General features: G+C 35.3%; 1 protein-coding gene across 2 annotated transcripts in view; it reads left to right on the top strand.

Moving 5' to 3' along the window:
- ATP6V1A (ATPase H+ transporting V1 subunit A) overlaps nt 1-22,708 on the top strand; it is a 50,895-nt gene that overhangs the window by 14,696 nt on the left and 13,491 nt on the right. For both annotated transcript variants that reach the window (XM_019734820.2, XM_074331756.1), the window contains 7 exons: nt 9,780-9,874; nt 12,407-12,535; nt 15,011-15,225; nt 15,479-15,616; nt 17,067-17,218; nt 20,677-20,839; nt 21,371-21,479. In XM_019734820.2, the coding sequence (XP_019590379.1) occupies nt 9,793-9,874; nt 12,407-12,535; nt 15,011-15,225; nt 15,479-15,616; nt 17,067-17,218; nt 20,677-20,839; nt 21,371-21,479 (988 nt within the window). In that variant the 5' untranslated portion in view covers nt 9,780-9,792. The remainder of the gene's footprint in view (nt 1-9,779; nt 9,875-12,406; nt 12,536-15,010; nt 15,226-15,478; nt 15,617-17,066; nt 17,219-20,676; nt 20,840-21,370; nt 21,480-22,708) is intronic.

Here is a 22,708-nt window from a genome sequence, read left to right as displayed (position 1 = left end):
TTAGATGTTTTTTAAATTATAAGCATATTCTGAAAATAAATTTTAAGGAAAAGTATGTAACAAATACTTTCTTTACTGTTTGTATCTTTTGGTTATTTTCTTGACTATTTATATACTTGTAATTTAAGATATAAGTCAGTGACTTATTTTTTCTTTGTAGTCTGAAATCAAGAAAATAGTCTAAAAATTCAAAAGTCTTATGGGGTAGTACTGTTAGCTTTAGTATAACATTTTACTCCAGTTTATTAAGTTTTATCTAAGAAATAAGAAAAATCTGAGGACTTTCTTATGCAGATACTGTTTTAGCTAGCTTCATTGTTCCAAATTTATAACAGTCTGTTAGCCAGAAATTTTCCACTAACTATTCCTGGTAGCAACATTGTATTGGGTTCGTTTTCATTAATATTCTTATTAGTCCCAACTGTGCCCATTTACTTTGTAGTTACATTGATATTTTTTTCCTATTATAATTGTTTATGTTTGTGTTATAAAGCTAGGCATTAATAAAATACAGCATTATTCATTGTTCTTTAAGTCTTCGTTCTTTAGGAGATCAGTATTCTAGGAACAGTCGATTCTTGGTTGTTTAGTTTGTGAATGATCTGTTATGTCACCTTTTTTCACCTTCTCTCTTTTGTCTGCATATTATTCATTTTATTCTAACATACAGTCAGTTATTAATGGAAAAGAGGCATCCCTGGTTAAAAAGAAAGGTAATAAATGTTAAAGCTACTGGCTGAAATAGGGTCTTTTGAATTATTTGTTACTAAATACCTGGGTGTTAAAAATCAGACTAAATCAGGCTTCTCCACTCTATAGCTGTGTCATCGTGAGTGGGTAGCTTAAGGCTCAAAATCTATTTCTTAATCAAACAACACCTACCTCATAGCACTGTTGTTAAGGGTTAAATGGGATGTGTCCATTTTTTAACATAATGCCTGGAGTGTGATATGTGATTAACAAATAGTAGTTGATATTATTTATTTTAAATTTCAGAACATTTTATTGAGTTACTGCTGTGCAAAGCACTATGCTATGTGGAAGTGAATGGGTAAGAACATGATAAATATGCTTCTTGAAGGTAGGGATACTTGAGTCTGTTCACATAATAGTTTTACCTTTGCTCATAGGCTTCTAGCCTATAAATTCATACTGTAGAACTTACATACTAAATATAGCATTTTGTTATTCTGGTTAAAACTTTGGGTTTTGCACAGTTTTATTTGTAAAAATTTGAAGAGGAACCTATGATTGTTTATTTCTAGAAGTGCTATAAAAATAGTTTATGGACAAGCCTGGCAACAAACCATAAGCATATGTAGCTGATACAATTTGAATTCTGTTCCCAGCTTAAGTGTCCACCCTTGCTTTTTTTCTTTACTATTTCTTTTACAGGAATGCCTTTGTTTTGGTATGAGGTTGAAATGGAGGGGTGTATGCGTGCATGTTCTCAAAAGTTTTTATTCCAGTAGGGGTACATACTTCCTGATTCCATTAGTTCAGTTTGCCATTTGTGAATCTTGTGTATGTCTCTACTCTTTGATTCCCAGTTTTGACTGTACATTTCCTTGTAGTCCATCACCGTAATTTTTGTGAACTATTTAAATAATGACCTTATGTTTGCCTTTATTCTTAACCTTTTAATCTACTCATTTTTAATAGAACTATGAAATATGTTTACATATGAAAGTATTCTTGAAACGCTCTCCTTTTGCATTGTTGGTTCAGTGGACCAGTAAAGGCAACAGGGACCCAGATGCTTTCCTCTTTGTATTTTGCTGTCCTTACTTAGCAAGGTGGCCTGTCTGCGTAGATTAGCTTCCTTCATTGTCCCAAGATGGCTGCATGTCCCATGCAGATGACCCATCCATGGGGAGAAAAAGTGTTTCTCATGGCCTGTATCTTTTAAAAGGGCAAAGAAATCATTCCCAGGAGCTCCCCAACAGACTTCGCTTCACCTCTTCATGGTCTGAACATTATTACATGCTCATTTCCAAACCAGTCATTGGCAACGGAACTGAAATTACTTTGGTGGGCTTATCAAAATTTGAACCGGGTTAGGGTTTTGTTGACAGGGAAAAAATGGGGAACTAGTTATGCTTCATCAGTAGCCTGCCATATGAGCCTTTCTAATGGGGTTGCTAGGTAGGTAGATTAAATAAAATGAATACCAAAGTGCTTCACAAAATGCTTTAATACTGTATAAATAGAAGGTAATGTTATTAACTGGAATTCTACCTATTCTATAATTTTATGACTAAGCTTAAGAATATTAAAAAGATTCATGATGTCTTTTTTTAAGAAGATAAACTGTGTATGAAAATAAGTATTTGATTGTAATCAACAAGATTCTTCTTCATTTTTTATCTACTACCGTGTTTCCCCGAAAATAAGACCTAGCCGAACAATCAGCTCTAATGCATCTTTTGGGGCAAAAATTAATATAAGACTGGGTTTTTATTCCAGTAGGGGTACGTATTTGATTAATATAAGACCAGGTCTTATATGAATTTTTGCCCCAAAAGACGCATTAGAGCTGATTGTCCGGCTAGGTCTTATTTTCAGGGAAACAGGGTCTTTTCAAAGATAGTCCTTAATCAATTGTATAGAATGTACTTTTTAATTGTTACAGTAAAATAATATACTTCAGTGTCAAGAAGTACGTAAATAAATACTGTCTTGGAACCTTGGTATTTAGCTTTTATATAATACCTCACCCTTACCCACCACAGCCGTATCATCTAAGACTAGTAGTAAAGAGAATTATTTCTGGATGATGGTGTTACTGGGTATAGTGCATTAATCATTAGCAGTTTAGAGTGGACCTTGTGAAAGGGAAGGAAAAATAATGGGCCTCCGGTGTTGTGATTTGCCACTGCAGAGTTCTGCAGTGTGTGTGGGAGACCGATGACTCATTAGATCAGATGGTTGCCTGCGCTAATCTGGATTTTTCCCCATCGACAGCAGGGTTTTTTTTTTTTTAATCTTTCAGAAACATGGGGGAAACCCTACAATTTGTGACTATAGGAATCTTACTTGTAAATTACATTTACTTTTTATCCTTAAAGTAGGAGTCCAATAGCCTAAGCACATTTTTTCTGTAATCATTGAGTTGCTTTCTCTATGAGTGTAGCTGTGTATACCACACTGTTTTCATGAAAGCAACTGTTTTTAAAGTAGTTTAAAGTATGCTTTTATTAAATGATCGAGAGCAATAAGAATAGCTGTATATTATGTTCGGAAGGAGTTATTAAATACCATATAAAACTTTATTTAGCATTAAATCGTATGATAGTTTGGGACCTTATGGAGCTTTAGGATAAGATTAACTTTCCATATTATCTAGCTTGCAATATAATTTGCTTTTTGCAAGTTAAAATGTTTTAGGAGTTTGCTTTCTTAGTATCTTTAAAATCCTATGCTTCTTCTCATTGAAGCATAAGCATTTAAGAGTGAAGCAGAAGTTTTTAGTGGGGTATTTTTAGTTTTACTATTTGCATGAATAACAACAAAGGGTGGTTAACGGATACAAATTATTATGTGACTGTGGTTATCAAACTGCTATATCTTAGCCCAATTCAGTGGTTAAGTCAATATAATGCCTACCTAATAAATCATTTTAATTTTATTTGTGGGGAGGAAGCACACAAATCTTTCTTGTAAAACAGACATTGTATATGATGAAGTGGAGTGCAGAACGTGTTTGGATTTAAGAGACTATACAAGAGCGTACAAAGAAATTTCCCTGCTTGCAGTAGACTGCTATATAACATCCTATTCTGGGTCATGATTCTGAAGAGAAGGGTTGGGGGAGGTGATTTATTCAATTCAGTGTTTACTTGTTTTTCTGCAGTTGGGGTGCTTTGGTGAAAAAAACTTTAGAAGTACAACAGAAACCCTTATATCAGTGCTGTGGGAACCACAGAATTGAATGTTCAGAGAGCTTATTACCTGGGACCAATCCTTGGAAGTTTCTCTAAGTGTTTCACTGTCAAGAGGTTGGAACCTGAACCTCCTGGACCTAAGAAACCATATTTTCCAATTCTATCAGAAAATAGTACTTTAGAAGTTAAACTCTTATGAGTTGAAACTTCTTTTCCTGTAACTACTGATGATGAGCTCCGTCTAAGATTTGAAGGACAAGGAGCAAGGTTTTTGTAGAAACGAAGGTTTTGGTTGTATCAGGACCTGACCTTGGTGTTATTTGCTTGATGTAGCCTGAGCATTGCCCTAAGTGCCCTGCTTTCTAAACCTACTTTTGTATTTCTTTTCCCATTTCACAAAATAACTAACTATAAGATAATTAAGAAAACAGGCCAAAAATTGTAGGGGTTCAAGTGTGAGTCTTAAGTTTTATTTATTCTGGGATTAATTGTTCAGTATGTTTATTATTTATTTTGGGTCCTCCGGAAGCAGATGCCAAGAAAGCGTTTGATGTATAAGATGTTTGTTAGGGATCAACGTGTGTGAAAGGAAGTGGGCAGAAGCAGAGTTGGGCAGAGGAAGAAGTTGAAATGCAATGCAAGTCCAACCAAACCTCAGCCGACCTGGTAATGAAAAGTGCAGGATGGCTTGTGGTGGTGCCCACGTGAGGCTCCCGTGGCTGGGCCTTCACACCTGCACTCGGTCACGAGGTGCGGTGCCTGGTGAAGGACTGAATGTGACTCAGTGTCCCTGCTTCTGAAGCCTCCCCTGCAGGGCTGACAGCTGCTTGCTGTCCCTGACCACACCCCCTGTCCTAGGAAGGGGACTCTGGGTGCTGCACGACCATGTCCAATCTGATACAACTGCTGCCTTGAGGCAGAGAATGGTGTCCTCTGTCCCTTACAGGGTTGTTTTCGCTGCAAACTGAGGAAGCAGCCCCGTTACAGGCTTTGCAGTCAGACTGCCGAGGTGTGAAGCTCACCTTTTCTACTTGCTAGTTTTGTGATCTTGGGCCAAGTTACTTAAATCTCCATTCTTTAGTTTCCCTTTTGGTTAAATGGAGTGGTATTGGGGGATCTGAGGTTATTTAGTAACTATTCACTGAGTACTTATTTCCTTTGCTCAGACACTATTTTCTTTACCCTCATGAAGCTTGTATCCTGTGGAGTGATACAGACAGGAAACCGGTAAATTAAAAAGAATAACTATGTTCTTTTAGGTAGCTATTAGTGCTATGAGGAAAAGCAGAGTAAGAGAATTGAGGATGACAGTGGGAGGAGGGGGACTATTTCCTCGGAGTGAGGAAAAACATTTCAGGCAGGGGCACACCAAGTGTATAGGTTCATGTTGCTGGAGCCGAACAAAATTGCATAGAATTCTTTTGTTTCATACTTGAAAAACTGGTGTTTTCATAATTTTCTTATTTTATCTCATCGCTTTCTACTAACCATTGCTCATACATTTGGAGGTGCTCACTGTTGTTTTAAAAGGAGAGTATGTACCATACTTTGCCATGTATAATGTGCACTTTTTGGCACAAATTTGTGAGGGAAAAATAAGGATGCGCATTATACGTGGGTAGTACTGATCCCGTATCTATATAGATGTTTTTAATTCTTTTATTTATGCTCATGAGTTAAAAGTATAACTCTAGAAGAATAATGATATCTGTATGCAAAATGACACCCTGGAAGACGATAATTGATTTTGTTGAACTTATGGCAAACTTGCAATGACGAAGAGTTCTTGGCCTTCTATGATGCATAAATATCGTAAATCTGTTATCGGTACATAAAATTTCTTGTACCTTGTATCTGTTCTTGTGGTTTGTAATCATTTGTTATACAAAATTTTTTGTACCATAATATGTTAAAAAATAAATGCTAAAATTCCTTTATAATACGAAAAACAAGTACCTAAATGTAAACAAATAAAAATTTGAATTAAAAAATTAAAAGATTTTTCCCCCTGAAAATTTGGGCCCAAAACATGGGTGTGTGTTATACATGGCAAAATATGATAAATACTTATATTTTTAAAAAATCAGGAAAGACACCATTATTGCCTCATGAACTTGCTAGAACACCTTCATGTACCCTAGCAGATTTGAACCATCTTTAAGGAAGCTCTGCTGTGGACTTGAATGTCTGTCTCCTTGTTCATCTTTCAAGTCTCAGCTTAGCCTTGTCTCAGTCTCTTGTCCTGCCCAGGTCTGGGGTAGACGCCTGTGCTTGATGCAGCCTGCAGTGCTCCTGTGACAGTACGTGAGTCACCTTATCGTAACTACCAGTTTGTCTTTTCATCCCACCAGTCCAGAAGCTCCTTGGGGTAAAGATTGTGTCTTAGTCCATTATTGTGTCAAACTGCCATTCAGCACCTGGCACATCATTGATGCTTTAAAAAATTCTATTTAGTTTTAGAAAATAAAATTACAGTAAAATACACATATTAGCTGAGAAAAAAACTAGCCAAGTGACTAGATTTGGTTCAAGTAACAAGACAATAAGAATATATTAGGTACTTTATAGAAGTTAGGCAGCCTTAGCTTACGTTAACAGAATTATGTTAGTAGTCTTGAGTATTACTTTTCTGTTGGGCTTACTGTTAGGTGCCTAACGACCTCATTAGATTTTACAGATGAAACAGGCTTATAAGGTTGAAAATTTGATTTGCCCAAGGACACAATTTATAAATTTAAACTCAATCTGTCTGATTCAAAGCCTTGGTCTCTGTCTCTCAATATAAAGATCAGATGAAGTGACACTTGCAGTACTTACATCTAGAATACTGTTTCTATTTTGTTTTAAAAGAAATGTTGACATCGTGAAATACCTCCAGAAAAGGGTAGCCTTTGAAGTAAAGGATCTGAAAAAAGGTAATCCTTTGAGGGACAGTTAAAGGCACTAAAGAGAATTTGCTTAGAGAGGGAACATAATTGCCCTGTGGCTACAGTAGTTGGAAGAAACAGGGCCAGAGGGTAGAATTTGGGAAGGTGATTTAGATCAGATACAACCTAATTCTCTAAGAGGAGATTTCTAAAAATAGCAGGGTTTTTAAAAATTGAGCCCCTGTTTAAATAGTAGCATTACTGATGAAATTTTTCTGAGCATTTTACATTGTACAAGGAACATTTTAACAAATTTGTAATTTAATCACAACTCTGGGGTAGGTGGTAGCATTATTCCTGTTTTTCAAATGAACATAAGAGATTTTGGTTTGACCAAGACCTTCTGTAGCATGTCACTGGTGGAATCAGGATGTGTCCCAAGTCTGCTGATTCAAGATGTCATGCCATTTCCACTTTCAGAGGCGGATGACCATGTATCATGAATGCCCCGGAGGAAATACCCCTATTTAGGGAGGAAGTTAGACTATATGATCATCGAGTTCTCTTTTGACTTTGAAAATCTTTGTTTTTCTGAAGTTGAACATTTGACCTCATTTGCTTGTTTACTACTTCTTCGAAGACTTTACACACAACCCATTTCCCAAAAGTTCATGTTTAATTTTTTTCCCCAATTATCTAAGTAGTTTCTAGAAAAACTTGTTCTGTCTTTTTATGTCCCAGTCTTTTGCAGTCCCTTAATCAACAGCCCCTTCTTTAGGAAGCTGAGACTCCTGGTAAACCAGTTTCCCCTTTCCTTACTTCGTCCCTTAACTGTCCTTCTTCTAATTGAATTTTCCTACTGAGGACCCCCGAATCCTTGTGTTCTTTATTGTGATATTTGTGACTGTAGTATCTGGTTTATTTTTTCTTTCTAATTCAATTCCATTATTTCTGATTACTTACACCCTACCTTCATCTTTATCGATAAATTACCAACCTGATGATATCCTCCATCTTACCACTGATACCGTCCTTAACTCCTTGCTACTTTTCCTGCCCTTTAGATCATATTGGACTCCTTTGTAAGGTCTCCCATATCTCCATACAGTTTTAATCTTTAATTGTTTCCACTCTTGCCTGTTTCTTAAGATGACTCAGTTCTTCCCTGTCAGCCCTGCCCACCGCCTCCCTTCTGATGGACGCATCAGTGTATCCAACAGAACTCCTCTGTCAATGACTTCATTGTTACGCTCGCCTCACTGATTCTCTGATATCTTGGTGAGTGGGCTACAGATGGTGTTCCATGGAACATATGGTTCTCTAGTGATCCTTCAGTGTCTCTAGAAAGGCTGAAAAGCACTCCTCCTCCCACTGGAATCAATCCCCAAGGCTGAGGGTTTGGTTTTCCTCTCTTAAGTATTCTTTCTATCTGGACTCAACTCAGTCAGCCTCAAAACTTATTTCCAGCTATGTGTTCCCTCTATTTCATCCACATTGGTTAACACTTCTTCCAAATCCAAATCAAGTTCTCCTCTGTTTTTAGTGTGTGGTCATTTTGAAAACAGAAGTCGTTTTCCTTTATATAGTACAGTTGTTTAAAACCAATGAAAGCTCTTTTTTCCACAATCTTTATTCCCTATATTTAACACAGTTCTTTTTCCTTGGTGGGAGTCCAATGAACATCTAATAAATTGAATTCCATTGACACTCAAGCCATAACTATCTGTTAGAGTAATTAAACATCATTTTTCCCATAGCAGTTCTCCCTTAATCTTCAGTTATTTCCTATTGTTTATAGGATAAAGTTCACTTGGCATTCATTTAAAGACCCACAAATAAGTCTCTCTATCTTTGCATCCTTATTTCTCACTATTGGCCTAATAATATAATCCTTTCATTCCTGTCAGGCTGGTCTTTAACTGCTGTTATAAATTTTATCTCCCTTCTTTTGGTCTTGTTATTTCCCCACCTGGAATGTCTTTGCTTCCCTTCTTTTCCTAGTTTATGCAAATTCTACCTCACCTTCAAGATGTCTTCCCTAAACATTCTAATCATTAAACTTTTAGTAAAGAAGTTATATTATTTGGTACTTTATTACTCATTGATCTATGACCCCTATTTTATGGTTGTTTTGGGGACATTATTTAGCTTTTTATAGGTACGTGTCTCTTCATTGTTAAGTTGTCTATAATTACTAAGTTAGACCTGTAGTAAAAAATAAACTTTGTACTTTGGGATCTGCCACCAATTTTCTGTTTGTACTTGAATAGTTCATTCTTTGGGTTTTTCAGATTGCCCATCTATAAAGAAAAGAAGTTGAACTGAAATTGCTTAAACTACTCTGTGTTCTGCTTAAAAAAAAAAAAGAACAGTGCTTCCAGAAAAATTTTATAGATTGGTAATACATTACAAAAATTAAATGTAAGATATAATTTGTTAGATGGTGAAAAATAAAGCAGCGAGGGAGGGAGGTATGTTGTAATTTTAGATAGATGGGCAGAGAGGCCTCACGGAGTAGGAGACATTTGAGTTCAGAACCGAAGGAAGTGTAAGAGCAGATATCTGCGAGACGATACTCCAGGCAGAGGAGCAACATGTACCAAGACTGTGAGGCAGAATGTGTCTGTGTTTCTGAGAAATGGTGGTGTATATATGCAGAGGGTACATATGCGGAACGATTAAGGGGAAAAGTAATTGGAGAAAGGTCCAAGAGATAATGGGGGAGAGGGCAAGATGTAGGGCTAGAAAAGCCAATGGAAAGACTTCACCTTGTTACACTCCTTGGTATTTTCTGTGCAATACTTTTCATAGGGATATCTAATTCTTAAAATCAATAACTGTGGAGCATCCAGGAATGAGGTATGTTTAACCGAATTTTAAGAATTTTATATTATATTTTACTTTGGAGAAGTGGTAATAAGTCAAGAATACACCAAAAATGAGAGTTGACTACCTATATTGGTTCTTTTGCTTTAGAGTTTGTAATTATAACTTCATTTTCTTTTTTCTTTTTTTTTTTTAACCATAGGTAAATTAACACAATGGATTTCTCCAAGCTACCCAAAATACTCGATGAAGATAAAGAAAGCACATTTGGTTATGTGCATGGGGTCTCAGGACCTGGTAAGTTAATACATAATAATCTGAATGGTAAAGATTCCTAACTTCAATTAATGTCTTTTCAAGGTGCTTTAGATAGAAACACACAAGTTTCTGTTCACCTACAGAAATTCTGTTCTCAAAAGATTTTATAACTGGGCCGGCCCGGTGGCTCAGGTGGTTAGAGCTTCATGCTCCTAACTCCTAAGGCTGCTGGTTCGATTCCCACATGGGCCAGTGGGCTCTCAACCACAAGGTTGCCGGTTGGATTCCTCGACTCCCGCAAGGAACGGTGGGCAACGCCTCCTGCAACTAAGATTGAACGCGGTACCCTGAGCTGAGCTGCTGCTGAGCTCCCGGATGGCTCAGTTGGTTCGAACGCATCCTCTCAGCCACAAGGTTGCCGGTTCAACTCCCACACGGGATGGTGGGCTGCGCCCCCTACAACTAACAACGGCAACTGGACCTGGAGCTGAGCTGCACCCTCCACAACTACGATTGAAACGACAACAACTTGATTTGGAAACAATCCTAGAAGTACACACTGTTCCCCAATAAAGTTCTGTTCCCCTTCCCCATTAAAATCTAAAAAAAAAAAAAAGAATACTGTTGATACTTAAAAAAAAAAAAGATTTTATAACTGCTATAAGACTGAGGTAATACCTCCATCATAAGGGCTCATCTAGCGTTCATTATCTAAATTTGATAATTATTGAGCTACTGTTTATTATGTAAATGTACAATCACTGTTGAGAGTTTTACCTATTTTTTTATTGTTAAATCTGAGGTTAAAAAGCTATAAAGTTTGTTGCTTTTAGTATGTAATGACCTTGCAGATTATAAGCATCCAGTAAATAGCTGTGAATTCGGTTTGAGCTTTAATGTTTTCGGAGAATTTCTCAGCAATATCAACCTGGGTTCTTTCCATATATGTATAAATCCTCTGAATGGGTGTTTTAGATATCACATAACCAGCTACCTGTAGGAAAGAAGTCTTAATGGCATGACCCTGATAATGGAAAACAGTTTTAAAATTTATGTTCATTTTGCCGAAACTTGAAGTACTGCATTTTAAATAATAAGTCTTGTTCTGATATCCATTTTGTCATTCCACAAGCCCACTGCAAAATGTGATTTAAGTTTCCATAGAAAAAACCTGCTCATTGATTTATAATTCTTAGTGGAAATTCATTTTTTCTTATATCGTTTTGTAAAACTTATGCTATAGTCTGTTTCTGGTTCTAATCACAATAGAGATGATAACCCTTCTTGGTGTTTGTGCAAATGAAGACTGTCAGTTACTGTGCCTCTTATTTCTCTCCGAGAAGCTTCTACCACTTAGAACTTGGTGTTTGAACTTGAACTCATTGGCAAATAATACATTTCACTGTTTGCGATCTCATTTGCCAGTCAGGGAAATAATTTTCCCCTTGATGATCATCAGGGTTTTTTGGAAAGATAGGCTGCACACAAGAACTTTTAGGGAAAAGGCAAAAGAACACCATCAGAAGAGTTTAAGTAAAAATATTTTTCTGAAACTTGTAGTAAACTACTCCTGGAACCTATTTATAATTCTTAAGTACTTAATAAAATAATAAATAAATGGCATACTTTTTGATTTATTAAATATGGTTTAAACTTTAGTTATTTCCAGTGTTTCAGTGCATCTTAATTTTTATAAAGAAGTAAATATTTATGAAATTGGTAAATCTTCATTGTTCTAACATAAGTTAATGAAATTTCAATACTTTAATAGTTTCCACTTGAATATTACCTAATACTTAGTTCTAATTGATTATATCAGAAGGCTAAATATTAAAAATCAGTTTATTCCTACATATATCTGAAAATGTGCAACCTTCCCTCCCTGCCAGAAAAGTAATTTTTGCTTACTAGACAACATGGTCCAAAATCGTAAGTATAAATTCTGGCTCGGTATTTATAAGAAATAGGGATTCTTAGTGAGGACTTCACCCAGTGTTGGTAACTGATTATAAACATCCCTACGGTCTATGAAAAAAATTTTGTAGATGCATCTGTGAGTTTTTCTAGGTAGAACTATCATTAGTTTATGAAAAGCTTCCATGTTCCAGAAGAGTTTTAAGAACCACTGGTATAAAGTGTTAGAAAGTAAAGATGTTTTAGATATTACCTTTCAAAGGAATGGTGACAACACAGCAAACTGATAATTGTGTGGCATTCTACCATGTTACTGGCTAAAGCTCCTGTTCCAATTTTAAAGTTTTTTTTAATTGTCCCCAAACCCAACATTCCATGTATTATAGCACACTGGGTTGATCAAAACCCATATTTATATTATGCGTTATTATGAGTATATTGTATAAGTGATAATCTTTAGCCTAACATTTATTTTGTTTCCCTCTATATCATATGCTAAAAATGTACTTTTTATGGAACTATATGTAACATTCCATAGTGGGTGTTTTCTTTTTCTTCTGAATATATGGGACAGCAGCATTATTGAATTATTGAATGTTTTAATTATAACTATTCACAGAGTCTTAAGTCATCAAAATACTTGTTTGTTCTTTTCAGTGGTCACAGCCTGTGACATGGCAGGAGCAGCCATGTATGAGCTGGTGAGAGTGGGCCACAGTGAGTTGGTTGGAGAGATTATCCGATTGGAGGGTGACATGGCTACTATCCAGGTGTACGAAGAAACCTGTATCCTTTTTGGTTCAATTTCTAATTACTCTCTACAAGTCAGAATTTAAGGATTTATGGCAAAGGTAGAAGCAGCAGAAGCCAGGGCTATCAGAGGCGTGAAATGTTGGTGTTTAGAAATCTGATTTATACAGTACATTGGAGAAAGGTACTAGGAATTCGTGCTCTTCCTAAGAAATTAGTGTCATCTTCTGAATTTTTATGACTTTTAATATTTCAGCAGTTCAAACTTTAGGAGGAACCAATTAGAGGGAGACATATTGTAGAAGAAGCCACAAACAGATTAACATCATCAATTTGTATGGCTAAAATTCTTGAATCATGATTTCTGTGTAAAATAGTAAATCTGTAAATAAATCAGTCACCACTGTCTGTCTTTATTCTAATAAATAGTGCTGGGTGATGTGTTACATTATAGCTTTAACATTACGGAATCTTCACTGGTTTCTATCATGTAGGAAACAATGTAATAGACATTTATCATGTATATCCCTCACACAGTGATAACCCCCCTCCCCCCATCTAACCCCTCTGACATCGCATACGGCCATTACATATTTTGGCTTTTAAACATAGAATTTATTTTCAATTTTCTATAAAAAATAAAGAGATAAAGAGTTAAGCCTTGTGAAGAGAAATGCTTTTTTTGTCTTTTTGCTTCATTTGTATATTTTATTTAGATTGGATCTCAAGATCAGCAGTAATCCTTTGGCTATTTAAGATTTATTTGGTACAACTTTTTCGCCATAGTGAAATACGTCTTGCCAGTACCTGTTCTCTGAGTACTGGGGTGTTAATTCAGAACAGTCATCTGAAAATTTTAAATAAAATTGGAAGTCTTTGTAATTATGGAAAATCTATGAAATTATGACTAGTCAAAAGGACTTTTTTTTATTGTTATTTATCTTTTATTTAATCTTTTACATGGTTTAAAGATTTAAAATAAACAAATGAACATGTATACAATGACAACCATCCCCACCTTTGTCATCCTGTATCTGGTCAGTTTTCAAAACACACACACACACACACACACTTGCATACAGCCACTTTTATTAGTTCTTTTTATTGTATGTCCTTCTAGTTTGTTAATTGCATATGTGAACCAATCTATATATATGGGTTTTTATTCCCTTATTTCCTAAGAGATAGCATAGTATATGTACTGTTTTACACCTTAATTTTTTCACTTAAAAATAAACGTATTGTGGAAGATAAATGTGGTAAATATAGTAAAATGTTAATTGTATTATAGAATCTGGAGGGTAGCGATAATGGAGTTTACTGTAAAATTCTTTCAAATTTGCTATGGTTTGAAAATTTTCATGATCAAATATTAAAACTGAAAAAATATTTTGGAGATCTTTCTAGAGCAGTTCATAGAAGCTGCTTCTGTTCCTTTTTTATAGCTACATAGAATTCCATTATCTGAATATACCATAATTTATTACTCAATCTCTTGATAGAAATTTTAGTTGTTACTATTATACTATATAAACAGTGTTACAATGTAACTGTAGTATGAATTCACAGAAGTTGGATTTTTGGATCAAGGTTTATGCATTTTAATTTTGATAGATACTGTTAAATTGCTGTCAATTAAAGTGTACTGATTTTACTTCTATCAACAAGCAAATGAGAGCAAGGAGGATTCAGTGTGCTTATTTGTAGGTTTTATTCTTTCCTGTTCAAATCTTCTTAAGAGTTTTAGTTTTTGTTAGGTACCAGTAGACTTTGTAAGAGACTAATATTCTTCAGTAGTACCTATAGTTGAAACAATGTGTTAAGGAGAGGCTTTTGCTGTTTTTAGCTCTGTGGTTTCCCAAATGGCACCAAGGCTCTCTAGGCAGGTACAGCAAACTCATGTGGTGTCCTAGGATATTTTAAATTTTTGAGGTTAACACAGGAATATTAGACATCTTGTCAGACACCCCATGACTAGTATTTTGAGATAATAAGTAGTTTCGTTACTCAGCTGCACCATATTCTTGTCGATGATGTCATGTCTTCGTGAAACTGAGTTTTTGGTGATTGCTAAAGTAAAAAAGCAAGGATTATGTGACTATGAATATGGATCAGGTAATCAACCTGATTCCAAGGTTTGAAAATTCTTCAGTGCCTGACAGACGTGTATATCCCATTTGTAAGAATTGAAGATATTTAAGAATGTAATTTAAATATTTTTTTATTTAATATTTATGTATATTTTACTTTCAAAATACTACTCAGTTGTTTGAACATATGTATTTATTAAGTTGTTTGGGCATAACCATTTAATAAATGGAATTATTAGATATATATTTTATTGTACGTCTCTGAAAAAGTTACTAAAACACTAAGGATGTTGTGAAATAAGAAAATTTGAGAACCTCTGTTTTTAGCCCCTTAAGTATCATTTCCTGTTAACCTGTGGTATTTCCTTTTCGTAGTATCTCTAAACTTTCAGGGTGAGTTTTCCTCAACTACTGTTTCTAGCTGGTGTGTCTGTTGGAGATCCTGTACTCCGCACTGGTAAACCCCTCTCCGTAGAGCTTGGTCCTGGCATTATGGGGGCCATTTTTGATGGTATTCAAAGGCCTTTGTCGGATATCAGCAATCAGACCCAGAGTATCTATATTCCCCGAGGAGTAAATGTGTCTGCTCTTAGCAGAGATATCAAATGGGATTTTACACCTTGCAAAAATCTACGGGTATGTCTTTGTAACCAAGATTTCTAAAGTTGGTGAAAGAATGTGAAGTAGACATTTAGTGAATGGTTTTGTACTCAGTTCAAATAAAAATAGACCACAGAAGCATAGTTTAAAGTTTTGTTTAAATCCACTAGAAAGATTATAGAACTGGTATATTTTATTGATAAGTGAGGCAAATTATTTAAACAATAACAAGGGTGAATCTAATTGAAGTTTATTTGAACATTAAACAGTAAATGCATCTGTTCTCTAGGTTGGTAGTCACATCACTGGTGGAGATATTTATGGAATTGTTATTGAGAATTCGCTCATCAGACACAAAATCATGTTACCCCCACGAAACAGAGGAACTGTAACTTACATCGCTCCACCTGGAAATTATGATACCTCTGTAAGTATCATCTAAACTTTAGCTCATGAAGTGGCCCTACTTATATCTGCTAGTTGCCCAGTTTTAATGCCCTAAATAGTTATAGAATTGTTATTTGATATGTAGGTTTTAAGTAACTTCCATAATTATTCTTTTAAGTTTTTTTTAAATTGGGCTTGGGAATACAAAAACATACTATTTTTATTATTATTATTAAAATATAGTTGGCATACAGTATTGTATTAGTTTCAGGTGTACAACATAGTATTTCGACATTTAGGTACCTTATGATATGATCAACCATAAGTCTAGTAACCATCTGTCATCGTGCAAAGTTATTATGATATTATTGACATATTCTCTATGCTGTACATCCCATGGCTCATAGGTGAAGGTGAATAAGAGAACATACTGTTTCTTTTTTAAGAGGGAGAGATAGCCAGTATAACATTTTCCTACCTTGTTAATTTATTCTTCATCATTTAAAGCCCTGATTCTTTAGGCATAGAATAGATTTTGATTTTAATTGTCAGTCTACAGTCACATAATTAGTTGCATAATGGATTATATGAATTCTTACTCTGGGTGAGCCATTTAAAACTTAGTCCCTTAATGTTATTGGTAGTCACATCATATCAAATACACAAGACCAGTAATAGTCTTTGTGGACATGAAGATGACTATTGAGAAGGCCATTGTAGTATATAATTTTTTCCCAATAAAATGTGATAAAAGATAATCTAATTATTTCACAAGAATAAGTCGGTGCTCTATAACATATAGAGAAGGAAAGAGTTAATACTGGGATTCTGGGCAATCAGCTAGCCTTACTCAGGAGCTTAGAGAATCATTCACTCTTACGTGGAAGAACCACCCTGAAGTGGTTCACCCTGAAGTAGTTTATTGGTATCAACAAAATTACAGATTTCTATAGTCTGTGGACTTTGGGATTGTTTATAAATAGTTGAAATCATTTCAATGTTCATAAATGTTCGAGTATTAACTCATTATCTTTTTGTTTTTGTAAATATTTAACTTCATTAAATATTTTAGGATATTTTTAATAGATAAGTATTTTTCATTAAAGCAGTATAAGAGCATTATAATAAAGTAAATAAAATAAAGAATGGAAAATAAATTATGAAAACATTCATTTTTTTCCCTCCCCCAGTCCCAGAGTATCTTCTGTATCCTTCAGGATTTCTCCCTATGTAAATCCACACAATTATTTAACTATTCTTCTATTCTCTTTCTCAAAAACTCCTAAACTGTTTTTAAGCATTAAAACAATAATAAACACACCTGATTTAAAAAAAGTAGAACTAAATATAAAGATTTACAATAGAAAGTATAAATTCTCTCCCTACTTCCACGTAACACTTTTCTACCCTCAGGAAGAATCTAATCTAGGGTTACTTTCAGGGATAAATGCTCATAAGTTTGTACTTAAAATCCTGATGTATTTTCCTAGGATGTTGTCTTGGAGCTTGAATTCGAAGGTATAAAGGAGAAGTTCAGCATGGTCCAAGTATGGCCTGTACGTCAGGTGCGGCCTGTCACCGAGAAGCTGCCCGCTAATCATCCTTTGCTGACTGGCCAGAGAGTCCTTGATGCCCTTTTTCCGTAAGTTTGAGCTGTGTCCCACCGTTTTTCCTCAGAATTGTTGTATGTGCTTATTGTTTCACTTTTTCTAGATAAAGCTTTTATGTGCTAAACCTGTAATAAATTTTATCTAGAGAAGTAATTGCGAATTAAATCTGTATATTGCCAGTGTTTATTATAGAATCAAATCATTGAAGAAGATTTATTTTTTTTGACAGTTACATAAAGAAAACATTATTTCTAAAACTCTCAGGGAAAAAAAAAATTCCAGAAGAAAATCTTTGCCAAAACAATGTAACTATTTTTCTTATGTTGTCCTAGAATTGGTAGATTGTTGTCACCGTAAATTGATGAGTTCTAAAATAAACTGCGCTCTGTAAACTGCACAGCAATTTTTCTTAATTTGTAGTCTGGTCTTTGCCATTTTCTTCAAGAACTACTCAGAAACCTCCTTTCTCTTCAAATCTCAGGCTTCACCATACTCTGCTTTACTTTCAACAGATGACTTCATTTAATTCACAGAAAACACTGAAGCTATGATACGGTAGCTCCCTCAACCTCTGACCACCAAACCCATGCATATCCCACTTACCATCAACCTCTTATCCTTCAGACCTGCTCCCTGAATTGTCCTCATTATTACTCTCTTATCCTTATTAGGCAGCACCCTGTTTCTCTGTTCTTTGCTAGCCACTAAATAAGTCTTGTCACTTTTACGAATGTTTTCCAGTTTACTAAATTTTCTTGTTCCTTTGTCTTCTGTCACACCCACCTGGCAAAATTCCAACTATGAATCATTTCAGTTATCTCCTCCTCCCGAGGCGGCTACTCACAGGCGGCTAAGAAAATAAAATAATCAGTGCAAGTTGGCATCTCACAACTGTGTAGCAATCCTTCTGCATTTCCCGAATTACCATTCCCCTGCTCTCCTATCTGAAACTTCTCCACTTGCCTCACGTCTTCAACTCAACTCTTCTCCTTCCTTCTCAACAAATGATCATGCTAGATCCTTCACAGAGAAATTGGAGGCCATCAGATTTGGAACTCCTTCAGTTTCCTGCTACCAGGCTGACGTAATACACAGTCCCATTCATTCCTTCCTTTTCTCTTTCTGGAGCTTATCCCACCTCACGTCTTCTCAAAGACCTCTCTATCAGTTATCTTCCTTTTATCACCCATCTAATGAAAAAGAAATCTACCTCCTCAACTCTTTTCCCTTTTCTGCCTTCCACTCCTTTTCTCCTCGTCTTCACAGCCATTCCACTTTTCCCCCTCTAGTTCACTGCGCTACTCTGCCCTTGGCTCCACTATTCCGTTGAAACTACTTCCATTAACAGCATCAGTTATTCTCCTACTGATCATTCAATAAATAAGTTTTAGTGTTTTCTTAATTCCTATAACTTTGGATATTTCTTCTCCATTCTCCTTGAAACACCCTATTTCTTTGTTTTTCCTGTTAGCTTTTGCCCGTAAGTTCTAATGCTCCAATGCACGTTTCTTCTCCCTTAATTTTGATATTTCTTGGAGTTTTTTAGGGCCTCTTCTCTCGTCATTATATATCTTACCCTCTGCAGATGACTTCATCTACTCTCATGACTTAAATATTCATCTATGTATAATGATTCCTAAATCTGTTTCCATCATCCCAAATCTCTTCCGAGTTCCAGACTCATATCTAAAACACTTCTGATTATACCTGTCCTTTTAAATGTCCTATAGGTGCCTCAAAGTCAGTTCAAAACTAAAATAATCTTAATTACCACTTCCTTCCTTGAAATTTGCTCATCTTTCTTTGTTGCCTCTTTCACCAAATGTCATTATCATCCATCTAGTGAACGCCTAATCTAATAAAATCTGTGACTTGTCTCAAGGATTATTCTTACCCTTCGACATCTAATTATTGAACAAGTGCTTTTTATTCTGTTCCCTAAATATTTATCTGCATCTTTCATCCCTATTCCATGACCCAAATTAAGCATCTCCAATACCTCCAATAATTATATTTAATCAGACTTCCTGTCCACCTAAGACACTTATCTGATCCTGCACTATTTTGCTTGAAACCCTTCAGTGCTCTTCATTATTCTTAAAACAAATACACACTCCTTAACTCCTTACAAAGCCACCTGTGATCTGGCCATTGCTTACCTTTCAGTATTGTCTCAGCCCCTTGACTGCCCAACTGCTTCCTTATACACCATCTTCCAGGCATACTGAAGAACTGTTCATTTCCCAAGCAGTGCTCCATCTTGCCCCAACGTTTGGCCATGCTGTTCCCTCTGCTTGGAATGTCATTTCCCTTTATCTGGCTAATTTCTATTTCCTTTTCCATCTTAGCTTGTTTCAGAAAGAATTTTCTAACTCCATTCCAATCCAGGGTCAGACTGCACCCCTTCTTGTGTATTCCCACAATGCCTTGGATGTTCTCTATGATAGCCCTTTTCACATTGGATTGCTAAACTTCCAGACTGGTACACACCCAGCCCCGCTTCCCCTCCCTGGATTAATAGTGATGTAAGGAGGTGTACAAAACCATAGGATGAATGGACATGTCCTCTGAATTTATCAAAGTCACTAAAAGGTTTGGAGGAAAAAAGATTTTAATGCATATTAGTTTTATATTGAAAAAGTCTGTTATTAAGAATGCAATGTTTCAGTTAGTTTTTATGATAAAACATAATACTACAAAGCAATTTCCCTTAGTGTTATATCTCATTTCTCTTTCTCAGACCCTCCCCCCTCCCCCCACATACATACCACAACATTTCCTTTCCTCTGCCCTTAAGAGGATTTCATTCTCCACTGCCACTTTTTAGGGAAAGTTTGAAAGTGGCTGCTAATAAACTTTGCAGTTTACCCCACTGAAATGTGAGCTCTGTGAGTATAGAAATACAGCTATCTTCTTTACTGTTGTCTTTCCAGCATCGCCAAGCAGAGTTTTTACTACCTAGAAAGTACTCTGTAAATAGTTATTTGATAAATAAAAGGGGATTAACTTAACACGTTACCAAAATCTTTGTTCATTAACCTTTATAGCAAGATGTGAATTTAAGGTCTTCTTTTCTGCCTCAGGAGACAATTTCCAAAAGTTGTTTATATTTTTATTTTAGCTTTAATTCCTATACTGTCCTTTCATTAACTAATTTATGTAAGCATTCAGCATTTCATTAGTACTATTTTATTTAACTTACTGTGTTTGTATCTCTTTTCCTAGGGTACTGTGTAGAATATACTTTTTTCAGTTATTAAAGATGCTAGAAATGATTAATGATAATAAAAAACATAACACTAGTATAGGTACTAGTATAGGTGCAAATTAGGGGAGGAATTTTTATATCTATATCTGTATATTTATCTTTTTAAGTGCATATGTAGAAATATGAAAATACTGCAGTGCTTTCTTTCTTATATTTCTGTGTCAGTTACCTACTTTATTTATTAGCAAGTAAAGTAATTCACACTTTGTTTTCTTTGTTTAGATGTGTACAGGGAGGAACTACTGCAATCCCTGGGGCTTTTGGCTGTGGAAAGACAGTGATATCTCAGTCTCTATCCAAGTATTCCAACAGTGACGTAATCATCTACGTAGGATGTGGTGAAAGAGGAAATGAGATGTCTGAAGTCCTCCGTGACTTCCCAGAGGTCTGTATCTATAAAGCTTCAAGTAGCATTCTAGAGAAAGTACCACTGATCAACTTTCATTGGCAATTAATAAAGCTTTGTGTTGGATCTGGAGCAATGTTCTCATTTGTCAAAGATCTTTTAAGGAACTTTCTAATTATATTTGTGATTCAATTTGTATATTCCAGGAAAGGAACTTGAATTTTTCAGTCAGATACTTGAAAGTTTCTTTTTGTGGTCTGGTGGTTTTCAGTTATTGGAAGAAAGATAAAAATAGACAATAGACGTAAACTTTACATAGGTTTTATATGATCTAGGTTACTATAGTAATATTCCTTTTTCCATAAAACAATGGATTTCACTTATGAGGTAGAAATAATGGCTGTCTTTTTCATAGCACAGTGGGACAGGGAGAAGAGGTTGGGGTTATGGGGAATATTACTTTGGGAACACTGATTAGAAGAGAGATTAAATATAGTCAAGTTGTAAAATAAGAGACTAAAATGTTCTGTTTAGAAATTAGAGGATCACTAATAGATGGTTTGTCTCCAGCTCACGATGGAAGTTGATGGTAAGGTGGAGTCAATTATGAAGAGGACGGCTTTGGTAGCCAATACCTCCAACATGCCCGTGGCTGCCAGAGAGGCCTCCATTTATACTGGTGAGTGTATGCATTGGCATAAAGCACCTAATGTCCATTCTTAAGTTGAATGCTAGCACCAAACTTTTTCCTTTCCTAAGAACTCTGCTTTCATTCTAAAATACCTCCATACCTAAAACTATATCTGTAGTTTTAAAAAATATATTTTACTTATTACATCTTGAGAATATGTCAGTAGAGGGCGTTTATAGAGTTGCCCCAAACTTTTAAATGACTATTAAATGATGTATCTTCTACTACCGTATTTTTTTTTCCTTACACTTTTTACCACTGATCTATCTCTGAATATACCTGTGTCCCCATAACTTGAATTATCAGCTTTGAATTATTTTGACTGCTGGATATGGAAGATAAGAATATCAGTGTGTTTATATATTACCTTCCTTCTTTGCTCCCATTTCCATCCCAGCTTTTGATACTTTTATTTCCACACTTTCAGGATTTCTAGTACTCACATTCTGTTCTGCAACCAGGAATATAATATATGTGTATTAGTTGTAGACCTACAGTAAAATGTAGTCAGTGCTCACTGGCAGTCCTTTGGCTACAATTTCTACATTTGTTTTGTGGTTGGCTAAAATTTTTGGAAGTTTCTTAAAGAAAGGCTTATGGAAACTATATCCCCTGAATTCTTGTTTCTTTATAAGTTTGGGTTTTGTTGCTGCCTTTAAATTTTAACAATTATTTGGCTGAGTATAAAATTTTTGGATCGTATTTCTTTCCTTGAGAACTTTTATTCTAGCATCGAATGCTGGCCTGCTTTTTTTCCTTTTTTAGATGACTTTTCTTTTTGCCCCAAGGAATTTCTCTTCAGTTTTGAAAGCCCATAACTGTATTAGGATATATGCCAGTATTGACAGTTTTGATCATTTTTTTCCTGAGACAGTATACCCTTTCAATCTGTGAATGTTTTTTATTTTGGAAAATTTTCGAGAATTGTTTCAAACCTTTATCTCTTCCATTATGGTTATCTTCTTCAAAGTAGACCTACCAGATCCCCTTTATCTGTTTCCATATATACCATTTCCTCTGTAATCCTTCTTGTTTAGCCTTTTGTCCATATGTTCAGAAGATAATGGTGTTTATTATTTCTAATGAAACCTTCATTTTCTTCCAGCTCTCCGTTGAGTTCTGCTTGCTCATGAAACAGCTTTTTGATCTTACTGTATACTCCTTGAGATTTTACTTTGTGGGAGGATACATTACGGTTTTCTTTTATTAATTGTGGT

This window comes from Rhinolophus sinicus, linkage group LG01 (assembly GCF_036562045.2).
Source record: "Rhinolophus sinicus isolate RSC01 linkage group LG01, ASM3656204v1, whole genome shotgun sequence".
Taxonomy (NCBI): domain Eukaryota; kingdom Metazoa; phylum Chordata; class Mammalia; order Chiroptera; family Rhinolophidae; genus Rhinolophus; species Rhinolophus sinicus.
Note: the sequence above shows the minus strand (reverse complement) of the source record. Positions and strands in the feature narration are given on the sequence as shown.